This window comes from Penicillium citrinum (assembly GCF_028827155.1).
Source record: "Penicillium citrinum strain IBT 23319 chromosome Unknown utg000003l:1.0-4596430.0:1.0-4598250.0, whole genome shotgun sequence".
Classification (NCBI taxonomy): Eukaryota; Fungi; Ascomycota; class Eurotiomycetes; order Eurotiales; family Aspergillaceae; genus Penicillium; species Penicillium citrinum.
In genome coordinates this window covers 4,522,157-4,542,977 of record NW_026622688.1, presented here as the reverse complement: position 1 = coordinate 4,542,977, position 20,821 = coordinate 4,522,157, and the positions used below count along the sequence as shown (strand labels likewise).

The 20,821-nt window shown below is 47.0% G+C and overlaps 10 protein-coding genes across 10 annotated transcripts; 4 read left to right on the top strand and 6 right to left on the bottom strand.

The window, feature by feature from the left end:
- Positions 1-464: 464 nt before the first annotated feature.
- N7469_004945 (uncharacterized protein) lies at positions 465-818 on the top strand (the record flags this gene model as incomplete). Its single annotated transcript, XM_056643865.1, has 1 exon — positions 465-818. The coding sequence occupies one exon, from the start codon at positions 465-467 to the stop codon at positions 816-818; it is 354 nt and encodes a 117-aa protein (XP_056503277.1).
- A 648-nt stretch (positions 819-1,466) lies between these two features.
- Positions 1,467-3,572, bottom strand: N7469_004944 (rDNA-binding RNA polymerase I transcriptional factor; the record flags this gene model as incomplete). The annotated part of the gene is made up of 1 exon (XM_056643864.1): positions 1,467-3,572. The coding sequence occupies one exon, from the start codon at positions 3,570-3,572 to the stop codon at positions 1,467-1,469; it is 2,106 nt and encodes a 701-aa protein (XP_056503276.1).
- Positions 3,573-4,623: 1,051 nt separating this feature from the next.
- Positions 4,624-5,385, bottom strand: N7469_004943 (uncharacterized protein; the record flags this gene model as incomplete). Its single annotated transcript, XM_056643863.1, has 1 exon — positions 4,624-5,385. The coding sequence occupies one exon, from the start codon at positions 5,383-5,385 to the stop codon at positions 4,624-4,626; it is 762 nt and encodes a 253-aa protein (XP_056503275.1).
- Positions 5,386-7,600: 2,215 nt separating this feature from the next.
- Positions 7,601-8,373, bottom strand: N7469_004942 (cytochrome P450 family protein; the record flags this gene model as incomplete). Its single annotated transcript, XM_056643862.1, has 2 exons — positions 7,601-8,205; positions 8,274-8,373. The coding sequence occupies 2 exons, from the start codon at positions 8,371-8,373 to the stop codon at positions 7,601-7,603; spliced, it is 705 nt and encodes a 234-aa protein (XP_056503274.1).
- A 600-nt stretch (positions 8,374-8,973) lies between these two features.
- On the top strand, positions 8,974-11,073 carry N7469_004941 (CeGAL family transcription factor; the record flags this gene model as incomplete). The annotated part of the gene is made up of 1 exon (XM_056643861.1): positions 8,974-11,073. One exon carries the CDS (start codon positions 8,974-8,976, stop codon positions 11,071-11,073), a length of 2,100 nt encoding a protein of 699 aa, XP_056503273.1.
- A 155-nt stretch (positions 11,074-11,228) lies between these two features.
- Positions 11,229-11,993, bottom strand: N7469_004940 (GNAT family N-acetyltransferase; the record flags this gene model as incomplete). Its single annotated transcript, XM_056643860.1, has 1 exon — positions 11,229-11,993. The coding sequence occupies one exon, from the start codon at positions 11,991-11,993 to the stop codon at positions 11,229-11,231; it is 765 nt and encodes a 254-aa protein (XP_056503272.1).
- A 575-nt stretch (positions 11,994-12,568) lies between these two features.
- Positions 12,569-14,253, bottom strand: N7469_004939 (uncharacterized protein; the record flags this gene model as incomplete). Its single annotated transcript, XM_056643859.1, has 5 exons — positions 12,569-12,834; positions 12,897-13,372; positions 13,424-13,471; positions 13,539-13,949; positions 14,003-14,253. The coding sequence occupies 5 exons, from the start codon at positions 14,251-14,253 to the stop codon at positions 12,569-12,571; spliced, it is 1,452 nt and encodes a 483-aa protein (XP_056503271.1).
- Positions 14,254-14,790: 537 nt separating this feature from the next.
- N7469_004938 (uncharacterized protein) lies at positions 14,791-15,735 on the bottom strand (the record flags this gene model as incomplete). Its single annotated transcript, XM_056643858.1, has 1 exon — positions 14,791-15,735. One exon carries the CDS (start codon positions 15,733-15,735, stop codon positions 14,791-14,793), a length of 945 nt encoding a protein of 314 aa, XP_056503270.1.
- A 176-nt stretch (positions 15,736-15,911) lies between these two features.
- On the top strand, positions 15,912-17,409 carry N7469_004937 (putative tartrate dehydrogenase; the record flags this gene model as incomplete). The annotated part of the gene is made up of 4 exons (XM_056643857.1): positions 15,912-16,002; positions 16,044-16,454; positions 16,515-17,005; positions 17,062-17,409. 4 exons carry the CDS (start codon positions 15,912-15,914, stop codon positions 17,407-17,409), a joined length of 1,341 nt encoding a protein of 446 aa, XP_056503269.1.
- Positions 17,410-18,177: 768 nt separating this feature from the next.
- Positions 18,178-19,752, top strand: N7469_004936 (sugar porter family MFS transporter; the record flags this gene model as incomplete). Its single annotated transcript, XM_056643856.1, has 1 exon — positions 18,178-19,752. One exon carries the CDS (start codon positions 18,178-18,180, stop codon positions 19,750-19,752), a length of 1,575 nt encoding a protein of 524 aa, XP_056503268.1.
- Between the last annotated feature and the right edge of the window lie 1,069 nt (positions 19,753-20,821).

Sequence of the window (20,821 nt, the reverse complement as noted above, 5' to 3'; positions counted from 1 at the left end):
AGTAAAAGTAAAGGTCAGCGCATTGACAAAATGACCTCGACTATCCGCAGAATCCGAAGTGCCACTGCCAGAGTACTCGGATCATTTCCAATAGGTCATACGCCCGCAACACGGAATAGGGGAATATCTGTGAGCCGTTGGTGTCTTGAACTTTATGTGTCAAAGCATCAAAGCTCAATGCTTGCAGAAGCGTCAACGGGATTATCTGGTGGTGTTTCACATCGGTAGTCGATAGAGATAGACGCACGACCAGGGCAAAGAATGGACTTGATGCATATAAAGACCAAGCTCAAGCATCATGCTAATCAGAATTCTATCTCTTTTATCCTCCATCAGCCAGTATCCCTTTGACATTATATTCATAAATACACTCGTTACATTCGTTTTCGCGTAAGATAATCCTCTCCTAAGACGAACCTAATCCCAACACTACTAACTGATATTGATACATCAAAGCTGTCGAAATGAAGTACTTCTACCCAACCAGCCTCTTGATCAGCCTGGCAGCCGCCATTCCCAGAGAAGAAACATGTCAAATGGACATGAACACGAACCACCTCATCGATATCTACGCACCATGCATGAAAGACTGTGGATCGATCAGTCGAAACTGTACCCACCAGGCTGGCATCGCGACAAATACCTGTATGCATGACATGATGACCTGTATGCTGAAGTGCCAGAAGCACGTTTATCCTTCTGTTCTGATGCCAGCTGCCGATTGTACCATCACTGCTATGGATGAGATGGCCGAGAACATCAGTATGGATATGATTCAGTCGCATTTGAGTAACTGCATGAAGATGAAGATGCACTGATTCTAGTTGGCCAATACCAATGGAATGACTATCGATGCTATTACCGCTGGCAATAGTATTTGATTCATTTTGGAGGAATAAGTCGCTGCTTTGACTTGGCTGGGTTGAGTCTGCCTGACGGCTTTTGCACTGGGCGAATGCTGACGGAGACTACGTCTTGGTTTTCACACGGTCTTTTTCATTGGGTCTTTTTCTGCAGCAACCTTTAATAGCGAGGACTTTCTTAATTGAATGAGCATTTCATCCATACTATTCCTAGTTACTAGTAGTGCCGTGTTCTAGTAGATGGAGCAGTCATCAATGATGACATTGGAGAGCATCGATGCATGCCCAAGTATGCAGTTTATAGTACTAGAAGTATAGTATCATATAAGAATTTTTTCCATTTTTTGCAAGGCTATGCCAAGTCTAGAAATTATGGTAATTCAGCAAGAAATTTTGAATGCACGCTCAAAAGCAACGATATCATCAGGCATCAAGTGTGGTATCGGAACTTTTGGTCAAAATAGCAAAAGAAATAGTAAATCCAGGCGCCACGCTAAAATGACAAATGTTTTCCGGTGAAATCAATCACACAGGAGTAAATGCATATTTTGGTTGTATAGAAATTGCCAATGGGATGAAACAGATCTTCGAAAATTTTCAGATCTACTCCTCGTCCGTTGCTGTAGCAATTTCTTCGTCTTCGTCTTCTTCGTCATCGTCGTCATCAGCTTCGCTGTCCGAGTCACCTTCATTGTCTAGACCGGGAATACCTCGCCATTCGACATAGTCACCTTCCAACCAACGCCGACTGCGTGGGAGTTGGTATGGGTCGAAGGGGAAGTATGCGTCTAATTGGTAGCCCAGGTGATCGCCCGCACGGACATCGCGTTCGACTTGTCCGAAGTTGGCATTGGTAAGACTGGCAATACTGCGGAATGCAGTTACACGCAGACGCTTGTTAGCCTCGAGCAGAGGATAGACGTAGAGTAGCTGGAAGTGATGGGCGATGCGGGCAAACTCCGTGACGATACCAGGGGAGCAGATCTTCAGTGGGTTTAAGCGTGAGTAGATCGACTTGTGAAGAATCTCCTTGATGTTTGGAGGAAAAGCCACTTGACTCGGCTCGAGTTCTTCAACCTGCTCAGGGCTGTCACCCTCCATGGCCGCGGTTGTCAAATCGCGCCATCGGAAGCAAAAGATATAGAGAAGAGCCTGGGCTGTCGAATAGAATGGGCCATAGCGGCGCAGATCGGGGCCTCGGCAGGTGTCTTCATAGGAATCGCGCAAATTATTCAGGTGGGTGAGCATGATATCGAAGACATCCCGGACAACCTCGCCCGAGATATGGGCCCCGCGAGCGACGAAACTAGCGAGGTACGCGGCTGCTGATTGCCGGGTGAGACTGGGTTGTAGTTTATTAAAGATGATCTGAACACAGACCGAAGCAAATCGATCAACGAGTACCGGCGAGACCTGAGAGAAATGAAAGAGGAGGAACTGTGAGTGGCGAGAGCGGTATGTCGGAAGGATAATCGTTTGAAAGTGGCTCAAAAGAAGGTCTAAGGCGTTCTCTTTATCGGCTAAGCTATCGGACAGAAAAGGTGGTGTATAGTACTCGAATAGGATATCAATCATTCCATCCACCTTTTGTATGTTTTGTTTGATTTCGGTGACACGCTGGTTTTCGCCCTCTGGATCATCATCACTCACGATTGAGTCGTCATCCGCTTCATCGTCCACTTCCTCTTCGGGCGAGACATCTTGGAGCAGGTCCTCTCCAAGCTCATCCTCAAAGTCTTCAAGATCCACTTGAATTTGGACATCGACCTTGACAAGTTTCTCGGTGATGACGGCGAGGATATCAGATTGTAATTCTGGGGCATAGCTGACAATCCGGATGAGATTTTGCGTATAACAGCTGTAAGATTTGGCCGAGTCTGTGTCGAAGGGGAATTGTTGAGAGAGGATGGGCGACAATGCTCCGCTTCCAGCTGGGATAAGACGCATGACGTGGCGTAGCGCTTTATGGACCCGGTTGAAGATGACGGGTATGGATACAGGTGAGTAGCCAGGAAGCCGACCCGTTCCTCGAGGAATACCGGATAGTTTAGAAACAAGCATTTTTAAAACAAAAGACAGATAAGTGCCTTGTGCGGCGGCGAGGTTACCCAAGAAACGGGTATATAGTTTGACGTAGGAGTCATCACGACCTAGCCATTCGCTGTTCAAGATGGCAGTGACCAAGCTACTGCAATTGCGATCCAATGAGGCCACGTGAGACAGCAGACCCATTAAATGATTTCTCAGGTCTGTATGCGTAGGAAGTTCATAGGAGTACATTGGATCGTCTGCCTTCTTGGGATCAGCTGTAAAGATCTCCTTGACCTTATCATAGGCCTCATTCTCTCCCATCACGACATGACGATGAATGGCCTTTCGGACCTCTTCCCGAACAACCGGTAAACTCTTCCCAGGTGTAATGGTTGTTGTGGTTTCAGCAACGGCAATCGGAGCGGCTTGACTTTCGGTGTTCTCGGCGAAGGTGACGCGGGGACGTTTCTTGGAGTGGCCATCTTCGGCGATGGCTTCCGAGAAGGAGGACGAAGGCGAGAGACTCATGTCCACATCCTCCATTTTGCGTTTTGTGCCAGCGAGGTTTGAGGGTTTAAGGATGGAAATGGGAGAAGAAGCCGCCAGCATTTTTGAGCAATGGGCTGAAGGAGTGGCCGTAAGCGCCGAGGTGCGAGGGGCAGTAGCAACCGATGGCATGACCAGAAGCACAGAAGAGAGGGGAAGATAAAAGATTTGAATCTAGAGAGGCCGTAAAATGATTGTCATTTATCGATCTGTATCCTCGATAGCAATTGGAAGGACAGCTCGAATGGTCGACGGAGTTGAGGCTCGTTGAGGCACCTAAGCACACGACCGACCGCACGGACAAATAATGAAGTTGTACTACAGGATGAAGTATTCAGACCACAAGCGTCTGTCTGCACCCATGAAGGACATCCGTTCGACTCAAATTCAGGTTAAACGGGATGCAGACAGAAGTGTGGAGGCAGTTGACAAGATGCTTTGAAGGGATTGAAGCAATGAATTTTTTCTCCTTTCGGTGGGGCGGGTGGGTCTCGTGACTCGGCGGTCAGCGGATTATGTCATCACGCCAGAAAAATCAGGCAGAGAGAGGATGCCCTAATAATTACATAACTGGGACAATTACATTGTACGATGTATAGTCTTATACATCTAACTACTATTAGGTCTACTTTGTCACTACACTATTGGTTAGATGAGCTCTACAGATGACACTCGTAGACAGAAGTTCAGAAAGAATTGTCCGTTAACTTTTCTCGACTTATTCAGTATTCATCAGAAAGCAGTGTGCTTCAGGGCAAAAAAAAGAGACCCAAGTCTAACTGATGGAGAAGTAAAAAGTAGATATCTGACAGAGTGCGCCAGATCGAGAACCAAGTGTTTCCCCCGCAATATGAGAGTTCAATAGAGCACACAGTAGTTTCACAGACCTGAGGATGGAATAGCCGATGAAAGTGTATGTTAGAACATGAAAATGAGAGACAGGAGAGGGCAGAAAAAAAAAAAGAAACAAAACGCGGAAGTTGAAACGAGCACCTCCCATGGTATCGTGCGGGAATCAAGGAATCAAACAATCGGAGAGTCATCAAAAGAAAGAATATGAGTTAGTCGTAGCGAAACAGCTTCATGGAGGGGAAGTCCAGTCCACCTTCCATGCCGATTCGCTTCAAATCGTTGTTGAACCACTCCGGGTCAACCGGAAACGGTTAAATGATTATCAATGAGTTCATAGCCAGCTTGTAGCGAGAGGCCCCAGTTTGTCATCAAAGATACTGCCATAGAGATCTTGGATCTCTGTGAGATAATCATCGACTGTGAATTTCTTCAACCCCTTGCGACGCAACGTTCGCTCCTCTTCATCCATCAAGGGAGACGCACCGAACTCTTCAGCCACTTCATTCACCTGCTCCAGCTCTTTACTGAAGGGATGAGAATCGGCTCGGAACATATCTTGTGAAGCACGCATAGTGGGATTGCTGCGTGGAGCCGCCAGAGGCGGGGGTGACAGTCGATGTTGCGATCGCTTGCGAGCCAACTCTTGATGAGATCGCTTGGTGTGTGACAGAGCACGCTTAGGAACCAGCGGAGACTCTGTGGATGAGGAGGATGTCGCGGACGAGCGAGGGTGGCTTGTCACGGTCGCCGATCGTTTGGGGAAATATGATGCATTTGCCTCCACTGGCGACGATTCATGTGGTGAAACGTCGGGTGATGTGATGGAAGAAGAGTAGCTGTGTGGGGAGATCGAAAAATCGGAATCCTCGCGCGACTGCAACGAGGAAGCAGAAGACGAATTAGGCGAGGTAAGATCGGGCGCGTTGTAGGCCAACATGTTGGTAGTTGATAGCAGTTGAACCGGTCCAGAGATATTCCCGCGCTTTATAGACCCCGAGTTAAAGCGGACATGGCCTTCGCCACGATATGGCATTGGGGCTGAGACTTCCGGGCGCTTGTTGCGCTTGGTAAATGCGCGAGTGATCGTCGACATGATGAGAATCCAGTAAGATGTTTGCGTTGGCGCGATCTGTTGTTTTGATGTGGCTGGGAACGTACTTAGGGATCGGCGTGAGCACACTAGACAGCGAATCGAGCGATTTCGGAATTTGAACAATGGTCCGTAAGGGCAGCGCGTTCTAGATTTTTTCTTTTTCGGACAATGCCTTTAAATCTGACTCGAACGGTTTCGATTCTCGCGTGGTCGATGATCGCGGGAAGCGGAGACGACGAGGAATGTGGAAGATCAAATACCAAGAATGTCCGGTATCAGTCAGAGAAAGATAAGAGAGAAAGAAAGCGAGTTGGTGGAAGATTTTGAATCCGATTGTGAACCGTGCACAATGAGAATGAATGTCGAGATGGTTCTTGCCAAAGAGGATTTTGCGCAGCAAAATGGCCCAGAACAAATTCTTTGTTTGCTTTTAATTATTCAAAGCAAAGAGCAAGGTTGAAGTACCGGGGCTGGATGGATGGATGGGCGGGCGAACGACCAGGATGCGCCCAGATGGGAATATGATGAAGAAAAGAAGAAATCAAAGAAGGGGAGTCCTTTAGATCACAGATCAGAGATACACAGTCTCTGGACTCTCAAAGAATTGAATAAAAGAAGGTAAAGGAATGTAGGACTTCAATAATGAAGGATAGTCCCTGAAGGAGGTTGGGAGGGGAAGAAAGGAAGAAAGGAAGAAGAAGAAGAAGAAGAAGGGGGAAAGTCTGGACTGAACAGAACACCAAAAGAGAGAAAGGAAGAGTCCCCACTGGATTTGTTACTTCCAAGGTTCGCTTCCTCCGTGGAGAATTTGGTGGAATGGTTAATCCAGTCAAATTGTTTCAACCAAACTTAAGTCGTGGCGAACGGTTCTTCTAATCCTTCCAGACCCTTTCGATATCGTCAAGGGGCTAAAAATTGAGAATGGTATGATCTTGATTCTTCGAAATTATATGGTTCCCTGTTCTATTTTCTACAATTTCGCCTTCTCTATAATTGACTCATGGGTACATAATTCTTGTCTAGAGTAACTACTACAACTGTGTAGTACACAGTGGGTATTGATCGAAAGACAAGCACTGACCATATCGTGTCATCTGCTGGTGCCCCATGCCCGTCCAATATCTGTGCTGTACTGTACCTGTATTTACATACTACTCCCGTAGGGGTCTCCCCCCTGGTCAAAGGGTGCCAAACCCAAAATGTGATCGGGTATGGGAGGGGGTCTTTTCTTTGCCTCCTTTCCCCTTCGATCCGTGGGCCATCCGTCGGTGTAATATGCTGTGTTGGCTCTGCCCAAGGATCATGGAATCCAACGCATAGTACATACATACATGTCGGATCCAAGACAAACATCACAGTCGAAGGGTACACACACACACAGTACTATGTACATAGTACAGCTTGTACATTCCACCACGTGAGGGTCTTACTGACAGACCAATGTGACGCCATGGCGATAAATTTTTGAGTGAAACGCCCGGTCTTTTGCTCTAACTTTGCGCTCGGGAGAGGTCCGTCCTCCAATGGCCGTTTCATCACTAACCACTACCATTCCGTGCCTCACTGGAAGGAGTCGGTGCTCCGTCGCCAAAAAAAAGATCGACAGGCCCCAGGGACGGCTGGTAGGGTACATGCAAGCCAATCACCTTATCCACCGAGATGACCGAATCAGCCGGTGCGGTCATGGTGCGACCGGCGCTTCCAGGTCTGCAGGGACATTATACTCCATACCCTATCAATCCAACCAACTTGACTTGTATGGTGGACCTGGCCGGGGAGGTATTTCACCGTGACACGAACCTCTCCCTGAACAGTTCCCCTCCCCCTCGTGGGTGGAGAATTTTGTCTTGGTGGAGAGGTGTGGACCATCCTCTTCATCTTAAAAACCATTTGACCTCCACTGCGCCGTACTCCGTACGGATACACTGGGCTGAATCTCAAAAGTGGGGCGAGATATCAAACTGCTTTTCATGTCAGGCTGCTTTGTCCTGCAACCTGACGTGGCTAGGATGCCCATGCCAATGCCCTACATGGGTTGGAATGGAGGACTGTTAACTTTTCTTCTCTTGCGTCGAACGTCTGCGAGGGAGAAGTTTAACGAATAGCCAAGATGTGCTCGCGCCGGGGATACACGTGACTGTGCTTGGCTAGTGGCCGTAAGTAGAGTGGTGCCCCATCGTCTCGATACACCAGCTCTTTTTCAAGACTGATTGAATTAAAAATATATACTGGGTTGGTTTTTGGATAGTGCTTCTGCTTTGACAGCAGGGGTTGCGGCGTTTGCCTCGGCCCTATCCTCACTCGCCCCGACTGGAGTATGATCGGAGATCCGCTCTGCGGGAGATGATATATCGTCCGATCCGCCCACACCGTGGTGTCGCGAGTATACAGGCGAAGACATCATAGCAAGGGGATGGGGGTGGGTCTCATATGGACTATTCATGGTGATATCTTCCTGTGACTGCCAGGCATACCCTGTGGATGTCACCATCCCCGGACTATACGAGTCGCCATGATTTGGAGAGACTGGTGGGATCTGAGTCCTTGGACCGGGTAAGGGCAGACCTCGGGGTTGCTCAATCGTGAATTGGCCACACATGGACATCATCCAGCGTTCCATATCCGGCCATCCTTGAAGTGGCAATTGGGCCCATTCATCCATACGCGCAGCCTTTTGTTTCTGCGTCGACTCCGGTTTGGCCGATACCTGGGCTACTGTTGTCGGTTGCATAGATCGGAGTGTCACAAGAGCCCCATAAAGGGCTGTCTCAGTCTCAAGTAGCCGTTGCTCTAGCTGGCTCAGATATCCCAAAGGCAACCCTCTGTTGATTTTCAAACAGTACAGATTAGGTTCAGATTGATCAAGTTGAGCTTTTTTGCAAACTCACCTTTTGCCACTCTCAGGGTAGGTACATTTCGATGGCTCATTCGAACACTGAGAACAGTGAGGTCTGCGAAACGGTCATGGTCAGAACCGCGATTTCTCATTGAGATCAATCAGATCAGAGATCTAGTTGGTCCTGCTTACAACTTGCGGTCACACTAATGTCCGAGATCAGCGGTGCCAGGACTTTCCGATGATAAACACGACTAACCTTGCATTTACGTTGCCTACAAGCTTCGCATGATATTGGACTCAAATGACTATCTTCTGCTTCCAAGTATTAGCAAATCGGCTATTTTCAGTTTTACTCATTTGAGACGATGGTTACCTGATAGCGTCGCGTCCGAAACATGTTTTTGTTTCGACCGGGACGATCTCATTTTCAATAATTCAAACAAAGAAATCTGTATAATTTAGAAATAGATATTTCCAACACTTCAATTGGATACTACTGGCATAGTAGTACTCGCCTAAGTGTATGGTAATATACTCCTGATTAGATGTTTCTAAGCGGAGGAGAGGCTTGTCGTTCGGACAAAGAAACCTCCGGGTGCTTTCACGTGATCCATTCTGTGATCGATGACTAATGCGCCAAGCATATGGGGATGTCCACGCTGCTTGCTCAATTCGAGACTGCTGGCATATGTACATGAAGTATGACAAGAAAGACCTGACAAATCAGGGATGTAATATACAGCCCCGCAATGGCGTCGCCCTCGTCGGTCAGTTCTCGTGTTGAAGATCATGAACCAGATTGGCAATATGGCCCTCGCCCCAAACGACGAAAGCGCGACTCGACAGTTGGGACATCTAAACCATCTCCACGTGAGATTGGCTTCATGAGAGAATCCCAAAGCAATGGTTCCGCTAGCTTCCTTGGGAGCTCCAGTGGTATACATTTTATCCGTCATGTTTATAATGTATTTGCCCGCCGCTCAGCAGATCTCCAACAAACCAAGGCTCGAGACAAAAGCTCAGTGCCCGGGGAAGATGATCGTTTGCAACGAGGGCCTCTAGACACAGACAATCTGTGGCTGCCAGGTGAATTGGACTTTATGCCAAATCCAACTTATACATTTGAAGATTTGGTGAATTGGACCCGTCACTATTTCGAGAATTGGCATCCAATTTTCCCATGTCTTCACGCCCCAACTGTGCTCAAGTCTATGGAAAAGCTAGGCCATCATGGCTTCTCGGCGCTGAATCAAACTGAACTGACAATAATTCGCTCCATAATGTCGATATCTCTGGATGACAATCGACAAATAGAGAAAGCCGCATCGAAAGTGGGTCCGATTCCTGCATCGTTAGTTTTCTCAACTGTGCAGCACGTCATGCAAGATATTCAAAGTATTCTTGCAGAGCCTACAACACTGCCACTTCTCCAAGCTACCTTTCTGGCCCAGCTTGCACTTACTTCATTGCTCCGCCTCAACGCTGCATCTCGAGTCGGCGGGGTCATTACTCGTACTGCTTTTCACCTTGGTTTGCATCGATGTCCCGGTCGATTTTCCGTTTTCACTACCGAAGAGGTCGAGATCCGAAGGCGTCTTTTCTGGTCCATATACTGCCTCGAGAGATACTTATCCCAGGCACTTGGAATCCCATTGGGAATTCGAGACGATGATATCGATGTATGCTACCCAAGCGACGAACAACATGCGGCAGCCACATCGGCAGGACCACTACCTGATGATCATCGACTACGCCTCCTTTCTCACCTTGCGAAGTTTGCTAGGATACGTGGCTTGATTCTAGAATTGCGAAATAAATCTATCCTTCACAGCCATGCTGGGGCTGTCGAAGCGTCACACGTTAATGGCGAGTTGTCCCAATGGTGGAATGAAGTCTACGACGATGTGGATCCCGTCGATGAAGGTCCCAGTAGTCCAGGTGAAAATTTGGGGCTTGGGCCTTATCATCGCTTATTACTGAAGGTTTTGAGACATGAGGCCATCATCTCCATGAATCGACCCCTATTGGCCGCCGAGAGACCTGGTCCCGAATATAAAAATGCTTTACAAACCTGCATTGAGTCTTCGAGAACCTTACTGGCGGATTTGAAGAAATACCTGCTTCGCTCAGCTGACGTTCCTTTGACATGGCCTTCCTTTACATGGACCACTTGGATGGCCTGCTTAATATTGATGTATGCTTCATGGGAAGGCGAGTTACCGGTAACGACCGCCCTGAAGTATGCGAAGATGGGCGTAAGTGTCTTGGAAAATCTAGCTCTTCGTGGAAGTAGCTGGCCCGAGACTTGCATTGAAGCGATTAAAGGAATGGAGTCAGCCTTGACTAGTACAAAATTCTTGGGCACTGAAGTCATCAGGGAGAATACCTCCCATGCATCGCGTCCTGGCCCTGGCGAGCAATACACGAAAACCCCAGACAGATCCGCCGCTGAAAATATAATTCGCCAATCGAATAGCATTGGCAATCTCTCTGCTTCGCATGATCGAGTGCCTTCCGCCAGGCAAGATAACCAGTCCCTGGGCACGCAAAATATGAATTCGGCACTCAGTCCCTCTGCAGTCCATGTAGTAGATTCCGGCGACCCTTCGATGCTCTCTCCATATACCACCCATGGAAATCCAACCGACGTCACTACTGACAGTCAATGTGCGACGGGTCAGTTCCCGGCAGGTTTGATATTCGGCAATGTGGCAAATGCAAATGCGCCTTTCCATCCCGGAATCTCAGGACAAGATCAATTTCCATTTTCAGATCCCTCTTCGCTTTTCATGAGCGATATGTGGAGTGTGGCAGATGGTCCTTGGATGATCCATGGTGATTTAGTTTAACTCCAATCAAAGTCTGATTGAATATGTATAGATTGCGCTTGCAGGCCGTGAATACTTCAAATTCAAAAGAAAATTATCCTTTCCGACTGGACCCCGTCCAGTCACTCTATAATGTCTTTGTAAGTGAGCAATCTATAGACTTCTAGCTTTAGTCCCTAGGGAGAACCACCCTTCCTCCGCATGAAAAGGTTTGACGGTCTGCTCCGAGAAGCGAATTCCTCATCAACATGATACACGATCTCAGGATGTTGAGCCTCGAAGCCCATCTTAGCATAAACATGTCTTCCCATCCTCGATCCCTCAAGAATGGCCTCCAGGTTACCTCTTCGCTTGGCCTCATCTAGACCCCATTGTACTAATCCTTTCGCAATGCCTTTCCGCTGGTGCGCCGGGTCAACAGCGCACAGATCCAGTACCATGACCGCCGGTGGCTCGTCGGAAGCCTTCTCTTTGATGAACTTGTTGCGGGATTGATGCAAGGAAGTCATGACTTGTGCAAGATACCGCTGTTCAGTTTCGTTTCCAGGGTACAGCGCCTCGAGATTCATGGCCTTGGCCACATCCTCGTCGGGTGGATCGCCATAGCCCTCGACGCAGGAAGCCTGGACCCAAATGGCAAGCCCAGCAATGACCCGTTCTTCATTTGGCTTCGCACTTGGTAATGTAGCTTTGAGAAAGACAGTGTTTGGATTTCCATTCCTATCGGTCGTTATATCTTTCCAGCGAGCGACCATTCGCGCAGCCCCGCTTGCTTTCCCAGATGCTGTGTCCCAGCCAGGATTCATGGCAATCCAGACGCCATCTTGAACTTGACGGCCAAAGGCCTCGCTTACGCAGTAGAATGCTTGTTCAATATCTCCGGGTCCGTCGACCGGTTCGACGCGGAGTCCGACGTCATTCCTGTACTCTGTCGAAGACATCTATATGAAGTAGCAATCTGCTGAATTTGAGGGCCGTGTCGATACTGACAGCAGACTGAACACTTGTCTTTTAACTTAGAATTCCTGATGCCAAGGCGCTAATCCAAAGAATTTATTGGGAAGAATTGCAGTCAACTCCACTTGAGGTTGGTCGGTAATCCCCGCCATGCCCGCATTCTCCGGGTTTGTGCCGGCAAAACTTCGGGTATGAATATCTTTGAATTGGGACACAAACGGTGATGAGATGAGCGCTGCTGAATATACCATTCCTTTCGCTAATCGAACTGCCCTTTTTTGCTACTTGGACCATGGACCTACCCAATGAGGAGTAGTTTGTATTGGCTACCTAGATTTATTTACATCATATGTGGATTTTATTTAGCCTGTTTTATAGAATATCTCCAGTATTGGCTGTATCTGTTATTTTTCTCTTTTCAAAATCAGAAGCTTTTTATATATCCATAGCTCTTTTTATTTGGAATTCTCAAAACAATCTTGAACGGTTTAATATAGGCATGGAAACAAATTAAATAGTCCGAATGGTGGAGGTGTTGGGAGATACAGTATTGTAACAACTAAATATTTCGCAGAACTCGTCGCTGGTCCCTCCGAACAAGATATGCAATCAGACCTATACTAGCGAATTGAAGAACTGTGGTTACTAGATTTGATACGAAGCCCGCTGTGAACCATGGAGCTTTCTCGGCGGGATATTGTAATATCTGTGTCCACGCAGCCATAGCTTGGCCGATGGCATTCATACTTGCTGTGACAATGGCTCTTTCTTCGGCATCCTTGGCCATGGCAGTAGTAGCCCAGCTCATAGTGAGGGGGCTTATGGCTAGGTAGTATTAGCTTGAGCTCTTATAGTATGATTATAGCTCTGCAAGGAATAGTACGAACCTCCTTCAAATCCCGTGAGAATAAATGCTGCGACTCGCCCATGCTCGCCAATGTTGTATACCGTTAGCAAAATCATCCCAATCAGCACTGGGATGCTGGTAACAACCGAGGGAATCCAATAGTTATCCAATCGATCAGCAATGATACCTGCTACGAGCGCAGCAACAACAGATATTGCAGTCGCAATAGTAGGTAGCGTGTTGACCCGCGAGACGGAATAGATATCCGGCTTTGCCTTGAGGTAAAGACTGAAGGGAGTTGAATATGGCATGAAATTCTGGTCCATCAAAATCCAGTGCATGACAAAAACATAAAAGTGCCATCTACCTAAAACTCGTTGAAAGATCGCCTTGGAGATCTTAAGCTCGCTTGGGGCTGTCACCCCCTCCAAGCGATCATTTGCCAGGGAGTGCTCGACTGCGGTTAGGAAACGGGGTTTTGCTCTGTGTGGAACGTCTGGAAATGCGAGATACCCTCTTGCTTCACGTTAGAGAGACTGTAGAATGGACGGACAGCCTTACACTTACAAGACACAAATGGGAAGCGTTATTACAGTACAGACAATAAAGAGCCACCTATCATAGATGGCAGTCGGTCAGTTCCAATATCCGCAAGCAAACCTTAGGGCTCTATGTAACATACCTCCATCCGGCTAGGCCATGCGTCTGATTTAGATTGGTGTAGGCTGCAGCTTGCAGATATCCGGCAAACATTGTACCCAATGGTGATGCGATGAAAAAAAGAGCCACACGTCTGGTTACCTCTCCGGGCTTATACCATGAGCCTATCACATAGATTACCCCAGTAAAAGAACAGGACTCGCAGATTCCAACGAAGAATCGCATCGCGTAGATAGTGTTTAGATTTTGTGCCCAAGCACATCCAAAAGTGAAAAGACCCCATCCAACCTCCAAACTTGGCAAAGCAATATTGATTCGGGTTCGCGTGAGCCAATAACATGTTGGAATCATTGATGTGCAGTATGATGCCCAAAACACCGCATTAATGTAATTGATGTCATTACCACCTAGATGGAGGTCTTCTTTCATGCCACTGTGTAATTGAATTAGCGTATCGAAGAGGAAAAGTGAATCACCTATACGTACGACACATAAGCATTGGTCATCGCCTGCTGGTCCAGGTATTTTGTGAAGAATGATAGACAGCCGAAGACCAGTATCAAAAAGTCCAATTTGAGTATCAATCTCTTCTCTGCATAGGGCATCTCATGTGGATACCACTTCAGATAAGTCAAAACTCGTAACCATAATCCATCCTGGCCTACGAGATTCTGATGGATTTCGCGATTGGAAATCTGGTTAATAGATTTTGACTCGAATTCTGTACCTTTGCTCATCTCGAGAAATGCCCTTCAGCAAGACGTTGGTAGGTCCTGATGGAATGAACATGGCAAGTATCTAATAGTATATCCGATTATATAAAAAAAAATGAACGGCCCCTTTTCTTCTCGGATGTTTTAGTTTCTTGATTGAATCTCGCCTGTGCGACTGATGATTGGGAGGTTCAAAGAAATAGTGAAAGATGCTTTGATTATTACGTTTGATGATGTGATTAAAGGCGGAGCATTATTGCTATTCATCCTTCCTGTTTAAGTCGATTATCGTTGGCCATCTTGGTCATTAATTGAAAATGAAAACATTTCATACATCAAACTATCATAATTGAGCTACAGACTTTCTACGACTCGATATCTATATACTGCATATGCTAAATTGCCATGTTCGAAATAAAATATTATTCCGACGCTACTTGACTCAGTGTACTGCCAATAACCTGGGACCAACTTAAATGTATCTTGATGTGCTGATTGTACTGTAGAGCGTGCAGACTTTGGAAAGACAGACCTTACTGGTAAATAAAATATATATTACATTTAATAAGACATTATCTTGGTGACTTTTCTCTTTTTGTCCAGAATAATTCGCAGTTGACCTCTACCACTGAAAGACTGACCCAAACCGAAGAACCCGCTTCGCAGCTGATCCAAATACAACTCATAAGCAGGCATATACCCTTTGACAAAGTTGACGACCTCCTCATCCGTCATTCCATTGCCTGTCTTTGCACGAAGTGCCTGTTCTTGCTGGATTCGCCATTCGTAAACGTTGACCAGATCATCCGTATCGAGATGCACCAGGAAATTGAAATGCCGCGGCCCCATGAACAAGTCATAATATTCTCTCAAATTTCCATTGACGCAGACAAGGTGCTCAATCAAATGCTCCTTCAAAGTCTCAGTCGGGAATTTTGCTGCATTCTCATTTTGTGTTCCTTCGCTCCATCTCCTTTGAATGTCCGACTCTTCTAGTGGAGAAAATCCCACACACCATCCTTCGAAGACGATAACATCAATCGCAGTACCGGCATCGACCTGATTCCATGTTTCTCGGGGTGCCCTTCCGCCTTCACCATTGAATAGGCTTTTATCAAATGATGGAATCAACGTTTCGCTGTCTACATCAGCCACACTGTGGAAGAACTGAACAGCAAGCTCGGTATCATGAGTTCCAGGTTGTCCTCGTGTTTGCAAGAGCTTGTTCGAAGGGTTTCCAGTACGGATTCGCACAAGTTCATCATGGTCATGATAGAGATCGTCGAGGGAGATATTGATCGTCTTGTAGTGGTATAGTTCGTTGAGAGACTGTACAAGGATGTCTGTCCAGGTAGATTTGCCACTACCTTGGAGACCAGTCAGACCCAGAATGAAAGGAGACTTCCACTGGATATCCTTCTGAGATTGAATGTGATCTTCTATGTGTGGAACAACATGCCCCAAAAGATTTTGGATATCTTCCTGGGGAATCGTTGGAGGCGGCATCGTCAGATCACTAGAACAAGCTGAGTATATCCAACACTAAAGTAGAATCTCAAAGAAATACTACCTTTGGTTAAAAAAAAAGGTGTTATCTAACATTTTCCATCTCGAACTGTATATTCCTTCGCCTGTCATCATGTAAAGTTCTGGCTGAACTATTCACCTTTTGATTGCCGGACATGTCTTCCTCCGAAAGACCCACCGAGCAAGTCAAACGGTCGGAGATGGACAACTCCGCAAATCAAGATGCAACATCTCATTGGTTCAAAAGTACTTGCGATGAGGGGCCGAAGTATTGGATCTCCATCAAGACCCAAACGCAGGCCAATTCGCCGTGTTTGAAAAAAGTAGTCTTAAAGACCCCGCAAGAACGAGGTCATTGCCCCTCTATCAATCGAGAGACACTTTCTTGAAAACACACCACACTGCCGATTCCATCTTGCTCCTCTGCAAAGTATTCAATATGTCTCCTTCCGCTCTTGGTGCAAAGACTTATAGCATTGCGGCTATCCCAGCCGATGGAATTGGCCCTGAAGTCATTGATGCCGGTATCACCGCGTTGAATGCTTTGACCGATACCCTGAAGACCTTCAAGCTCGAGTTTAAGAACTATGACTGGAGTTCCGAGACTTATAAGAAGACTGGGAAATACATTCCTGATGGAGGTCTCGAGGAATTGAAGAAGCACGATGCTATCTTCTTTGGAGCCGTTGGTGCTCCCGGTAAGTAATATCTTCAAGAAGATAAAAATGGATTATATAGTATTCTAACAAGATATATAGATGTCCCTGATCACATTTCTCTTTGGGGTCTTCGTCTTGCCATCTGCCAGCCTTTCCAACAATATGCTAATGTGCGCCCAACTCGTGTCTTCCGTGGCACTGAGTCTCCTCTCCGTAACTGCAACACCGGTGATCTGGACTGGGTCATCATTCGTGAGAACAGCGAAGGCGAATATGCTGGCCAGGGTGGTCGCTCGCATACTGGCAAGCCTTGGGAAGTTGCCACAGAAGTTTCTATCTTCTCGCGCCACGGCGTGGAGAGAACTATTCGTTTCGCTTTCGAGACTGCTCAGAAGCGCCCACGCAAGCTTTTGACTGTTGTTACAAAGAGTAACGCTCAGCGTAACGGAATGGTCCTCTGGGATGAGGTTGCCAAGGAGGTTGCTGCTGACTTCCCCGATGTTACTGTCGATAAGATGCTGGTTGATGCCATGACTACCCGCATGGTTCTGAACCCCAAGAGCCTGGACACTATTGTGGCCACCAACCTCGTAAGTTTTGAGTTTAAGGTCTAGACTGGATTTCCTGAATGCTTATGTCTTATTAGCACGCCGACATTCTGTCCGATCTTGCTGCTGCTCTTGCCGGCTCTATTGGTATTGCTCCCACCTCCAACCTCGACCCTACACGCGAGTACCCCAGTATGTTTGAGCCTATCCACGGCTCCGCATTTGATATAACTGGAAAGGGAATCTCAAACCCAGTTGCCACTTTCTGGACTGCCGCAGAGATGCTCGCCTGGTTAGGTGAGGAAGAGGCGTCTAAGCAGCTTTTGAACTGCGTCGAGAATGTTTGCGAGAAGGGTGTCCTTACTCGCGACTTGGGCGGAAGTGCCAATACTAAGGAGGTCACTGATGCTGTTGTCGAGGAGATCAAGAAGCTTGGCTCTAAATAGAGACTTGCCGGTGGTAGTTTAAACTGTATAATGATGATTAGTATATGCATTGAATAGAACTCCGATTTTGACGAGTAATTTCAAACATCCCGCCATATCAATCCACCGACTTGCCGGTCTGGAATGTTAACTACTAGTAGAACAGGGCACTTGAAGAAAAACATAACGGCTGATCTTTGTACCTAGGTTCTAGTAGCACAGTCTTATGCAGTCTTTTACCATCCTACCAGGTTTGCCCAAGGCAACTCCATAAGTTCAAGATGATACATCTTTGTTATATGAAATGTAGTCACATGCAGTGTAAGACGGATTCTACGTAGGAGCCATTTTCTTGGATGGCACCATCATTCAAGTGGCGAATGGCGAATAGTGCTGATTTCGGACATGGCATCCTCCGAGGAAGTGGCCCGCGCAGCCTGCAGGCATACGCAGCAAGTAGATCGGTAAGATTGGATATCATCAGTGGATAGAAATTCCTGGTTTATTGATAGTCTATCTCCACAGTTGCGGGGATATCTTCGTCCGTTTTCCCCGGTTTTACGTAGTTATGGGGACCCCAGATCCAGGCGCGAGCCGACAGGATTCTAAAGCTTGACAGTCTAGGCATAGCTTAATTTGACATTTCCTATATAAGCATCTTCTATAACTCCTGGGTCCGCATTCCTGATGCTACTACTCTTTATCCTTCTTCTTCAATTGACATCGTGATTCTACTGGTACTTTTTTGTGTATATGGCATTGATTTGAGCCGAGCTTAAGTCAATCAACATGTCTCTTCCCAACAAAGGCTTATCCGGGAAAGCATTGAGCATAGCCCAGGTGGTCTTGATTGTGGCACCAGCTTTCATCATTTTCGGCTACAATCAGGCTGGCGTTGGCCCTCTTGCGACCCTCCAAAGTTGGGTCCATCTATTTCCTGAATTGGATACCGTCAACACAGAGGGTGCTCTGAAGTCAAGTCACTCTACAAGCAAAGGTGCCGTTATTGCAGCATTTCAGATTGGTGCTCTCATAGGTGCTTTGTCTTGCACTTTTATCTCCGACAAAATCGGTCGTCGCAAAACCATCTTCATTGGGGCTATTTTGACGATCATCGGACAGGTGCTTCAAGTAGCGGCCTACAAGGTCGTTCAGTTCACTATTGGACGTATCATACTAGGCATTGGCGTTGGCCAATTTAGTGTTGCCGTGCCAGTATGGCAGTCTGAATGTTCTCCAGCCAAGAATCGCGGACAACATGTTATTCTTGATGGCATGTTCATGTGTCTCGGCTACGCCCTGTGCAATTGGATTGATTTTGGATTCACCTTTTTACCCGAAAACAACACTAGCCAATGGCGGGCACCGCTCGCTCTATCATTCTTACCGTGTCTTATTATTTTGTTTTCCGTCTTCCTTCTTCCAGAGTCTCCACGTTGGCTTGTTCGAGTCAACCGTGTTGATGAAGCATCTAGTAATCTTGCTGCTTACAAGGGTACTACTCCAGACGATGAGACGATTATATCAGAAATCGCTGGTATTGAGCTATCTCTTGAAGCAACCGCAAAATCTACAAGCACGATTCGAGAAATTTTCTCCAAGGATGATGAAGAGCGCCTGTTTTATCGGTTTTCCCTTTGCATCATCTTGCAATTCTTCCAGCAGATGTGCGGTGGCAATCTTATTTCAGTATATGCCTCCACTATCTTTAAAGAGAATCTAGGGATGAGCTCCAGCCTTTCCAGTATCCTCGCAGCGTGTGCATTAACTTGGAAATTCCTCTGTTGTTTTATCGCCTTCTTTGCGATCGATCGTCTTGGTCGCCGTGCTTTGTTTATTATCAGTGGCACAGGTATGTCCGTTTGCATGGCTGCAATGGCAATCACGACGAGCTTTGGATCCGAAAATAAACAGGCTTCCGTTGCATCTGCTGTTTTCATTTTCATGTTCAACTGCTTCTACCCGATTGGCTTTTTGGGAGGCAATTTTCTCTACTGCACAGAAGTCGCGCCGGTTCGGCTTCGGGTTGCCATGGCTTCGATATCGACTGCCAACCATTGGCTCTGGAACTTCGTTGTTGTTATGATTACACCAGTTGCTATCGACACCATTGGCTATCAGTACTATATTATGTATGCTGTTCTATCCGCATGCATTCCTGTCCTGGTGTATTTCTTCTACCCAGAGACAATGAACCGGAATTTGGAGATGCTAAATCACGTCTTTCGCGACGCTTCATCTCCATGGAAGATTGTTTCCATGGCACGACATCTGCCCCAAGGAGATGTCACTGAATCGGAGTTTGTCGCGTCTTATAAGGAGAAGGAAGAGGAATGCTTTGAAGAGAGAAGAGAGAATGTTTGAACTAGTTATCCTGTGGAACCATCAGCGCTATACTGGAGCACTCTGACAAGAGGTTTGAGCTCTGCCTTTTAAGAAATTTACTCGATCTAGAACTATGATATGCAAGATTATTTTCCGTTATTGCCCGATCTCATGAATCGTAGATTCCGAAGTGGCCCTTGGGATAAAACCTATACATCATAGCTCGGAGACAGAATTTTTTCTTCTATGGATGCTCCAATAAGCCCTGCAAATACAAGAGGTACCCACTCCACTGCGGCGTACTTCCGTCTATCACTTCAAGTTGAAGGTTGTTGATCGAACATATCTACCTAGACAAAGATTTCTCGAGTGGTGAAAATACCGGCTGATCTAACAGGCGATAGATGATGCACCCGTACGGGCAAGGACTGAACCAGAAAGCCTAAGAAACTTTGATATTCAACAATACAGATTACCGGACATTGATATCATACCCAACACTACCGTTAACTCTTCTGAGCAGCAAAAATATGACACTCGGCGAAATCGGAATCTGGCCAGGGCCTCGGCGACAGACTGCCCCATCGGAATGCCGATGCGGAGGAAACAGAAGCCGGGAGTAGATTTCACCCGCAAATCACAACGCTTGAAAAGGTCACCCTGTCAAACTTCCCGCTAGAACCAATCCTGCAGCAGGGCAAGCCGTGTCTTGGAGAGGGGCTTTATGTAACGCGGTTTGAAGCTCGGGGATAAAAGCCAATTGCATGTCTGTAGCCTCCAAGCCTACTTGAGACTAGCCAGCATCCACTCCCAGATCACTCCGTTTATCGGTACTTTTACCCCGGAATAGACCAACAGCCCCTATAGAGCCCAGCCCTCACAACACCCACAAGGCCTTTGCGTCACCTCAATAAACCGGAGGTGACCACCTCCGCCTTTGTCGGGAGGTGGACGCGGGACTTTCGGTGCGAAACAGGCGCCGTCATTGGTTGTGTGGTGGCCCCGTCCGCCCGGATATCCGACGACGGGATCCGCCGAAGGACTACCGATGAACAGGCCTGATGCTATATGGAGGCAGATTGAGATCTTGATGCTGCGCCAATTGTTG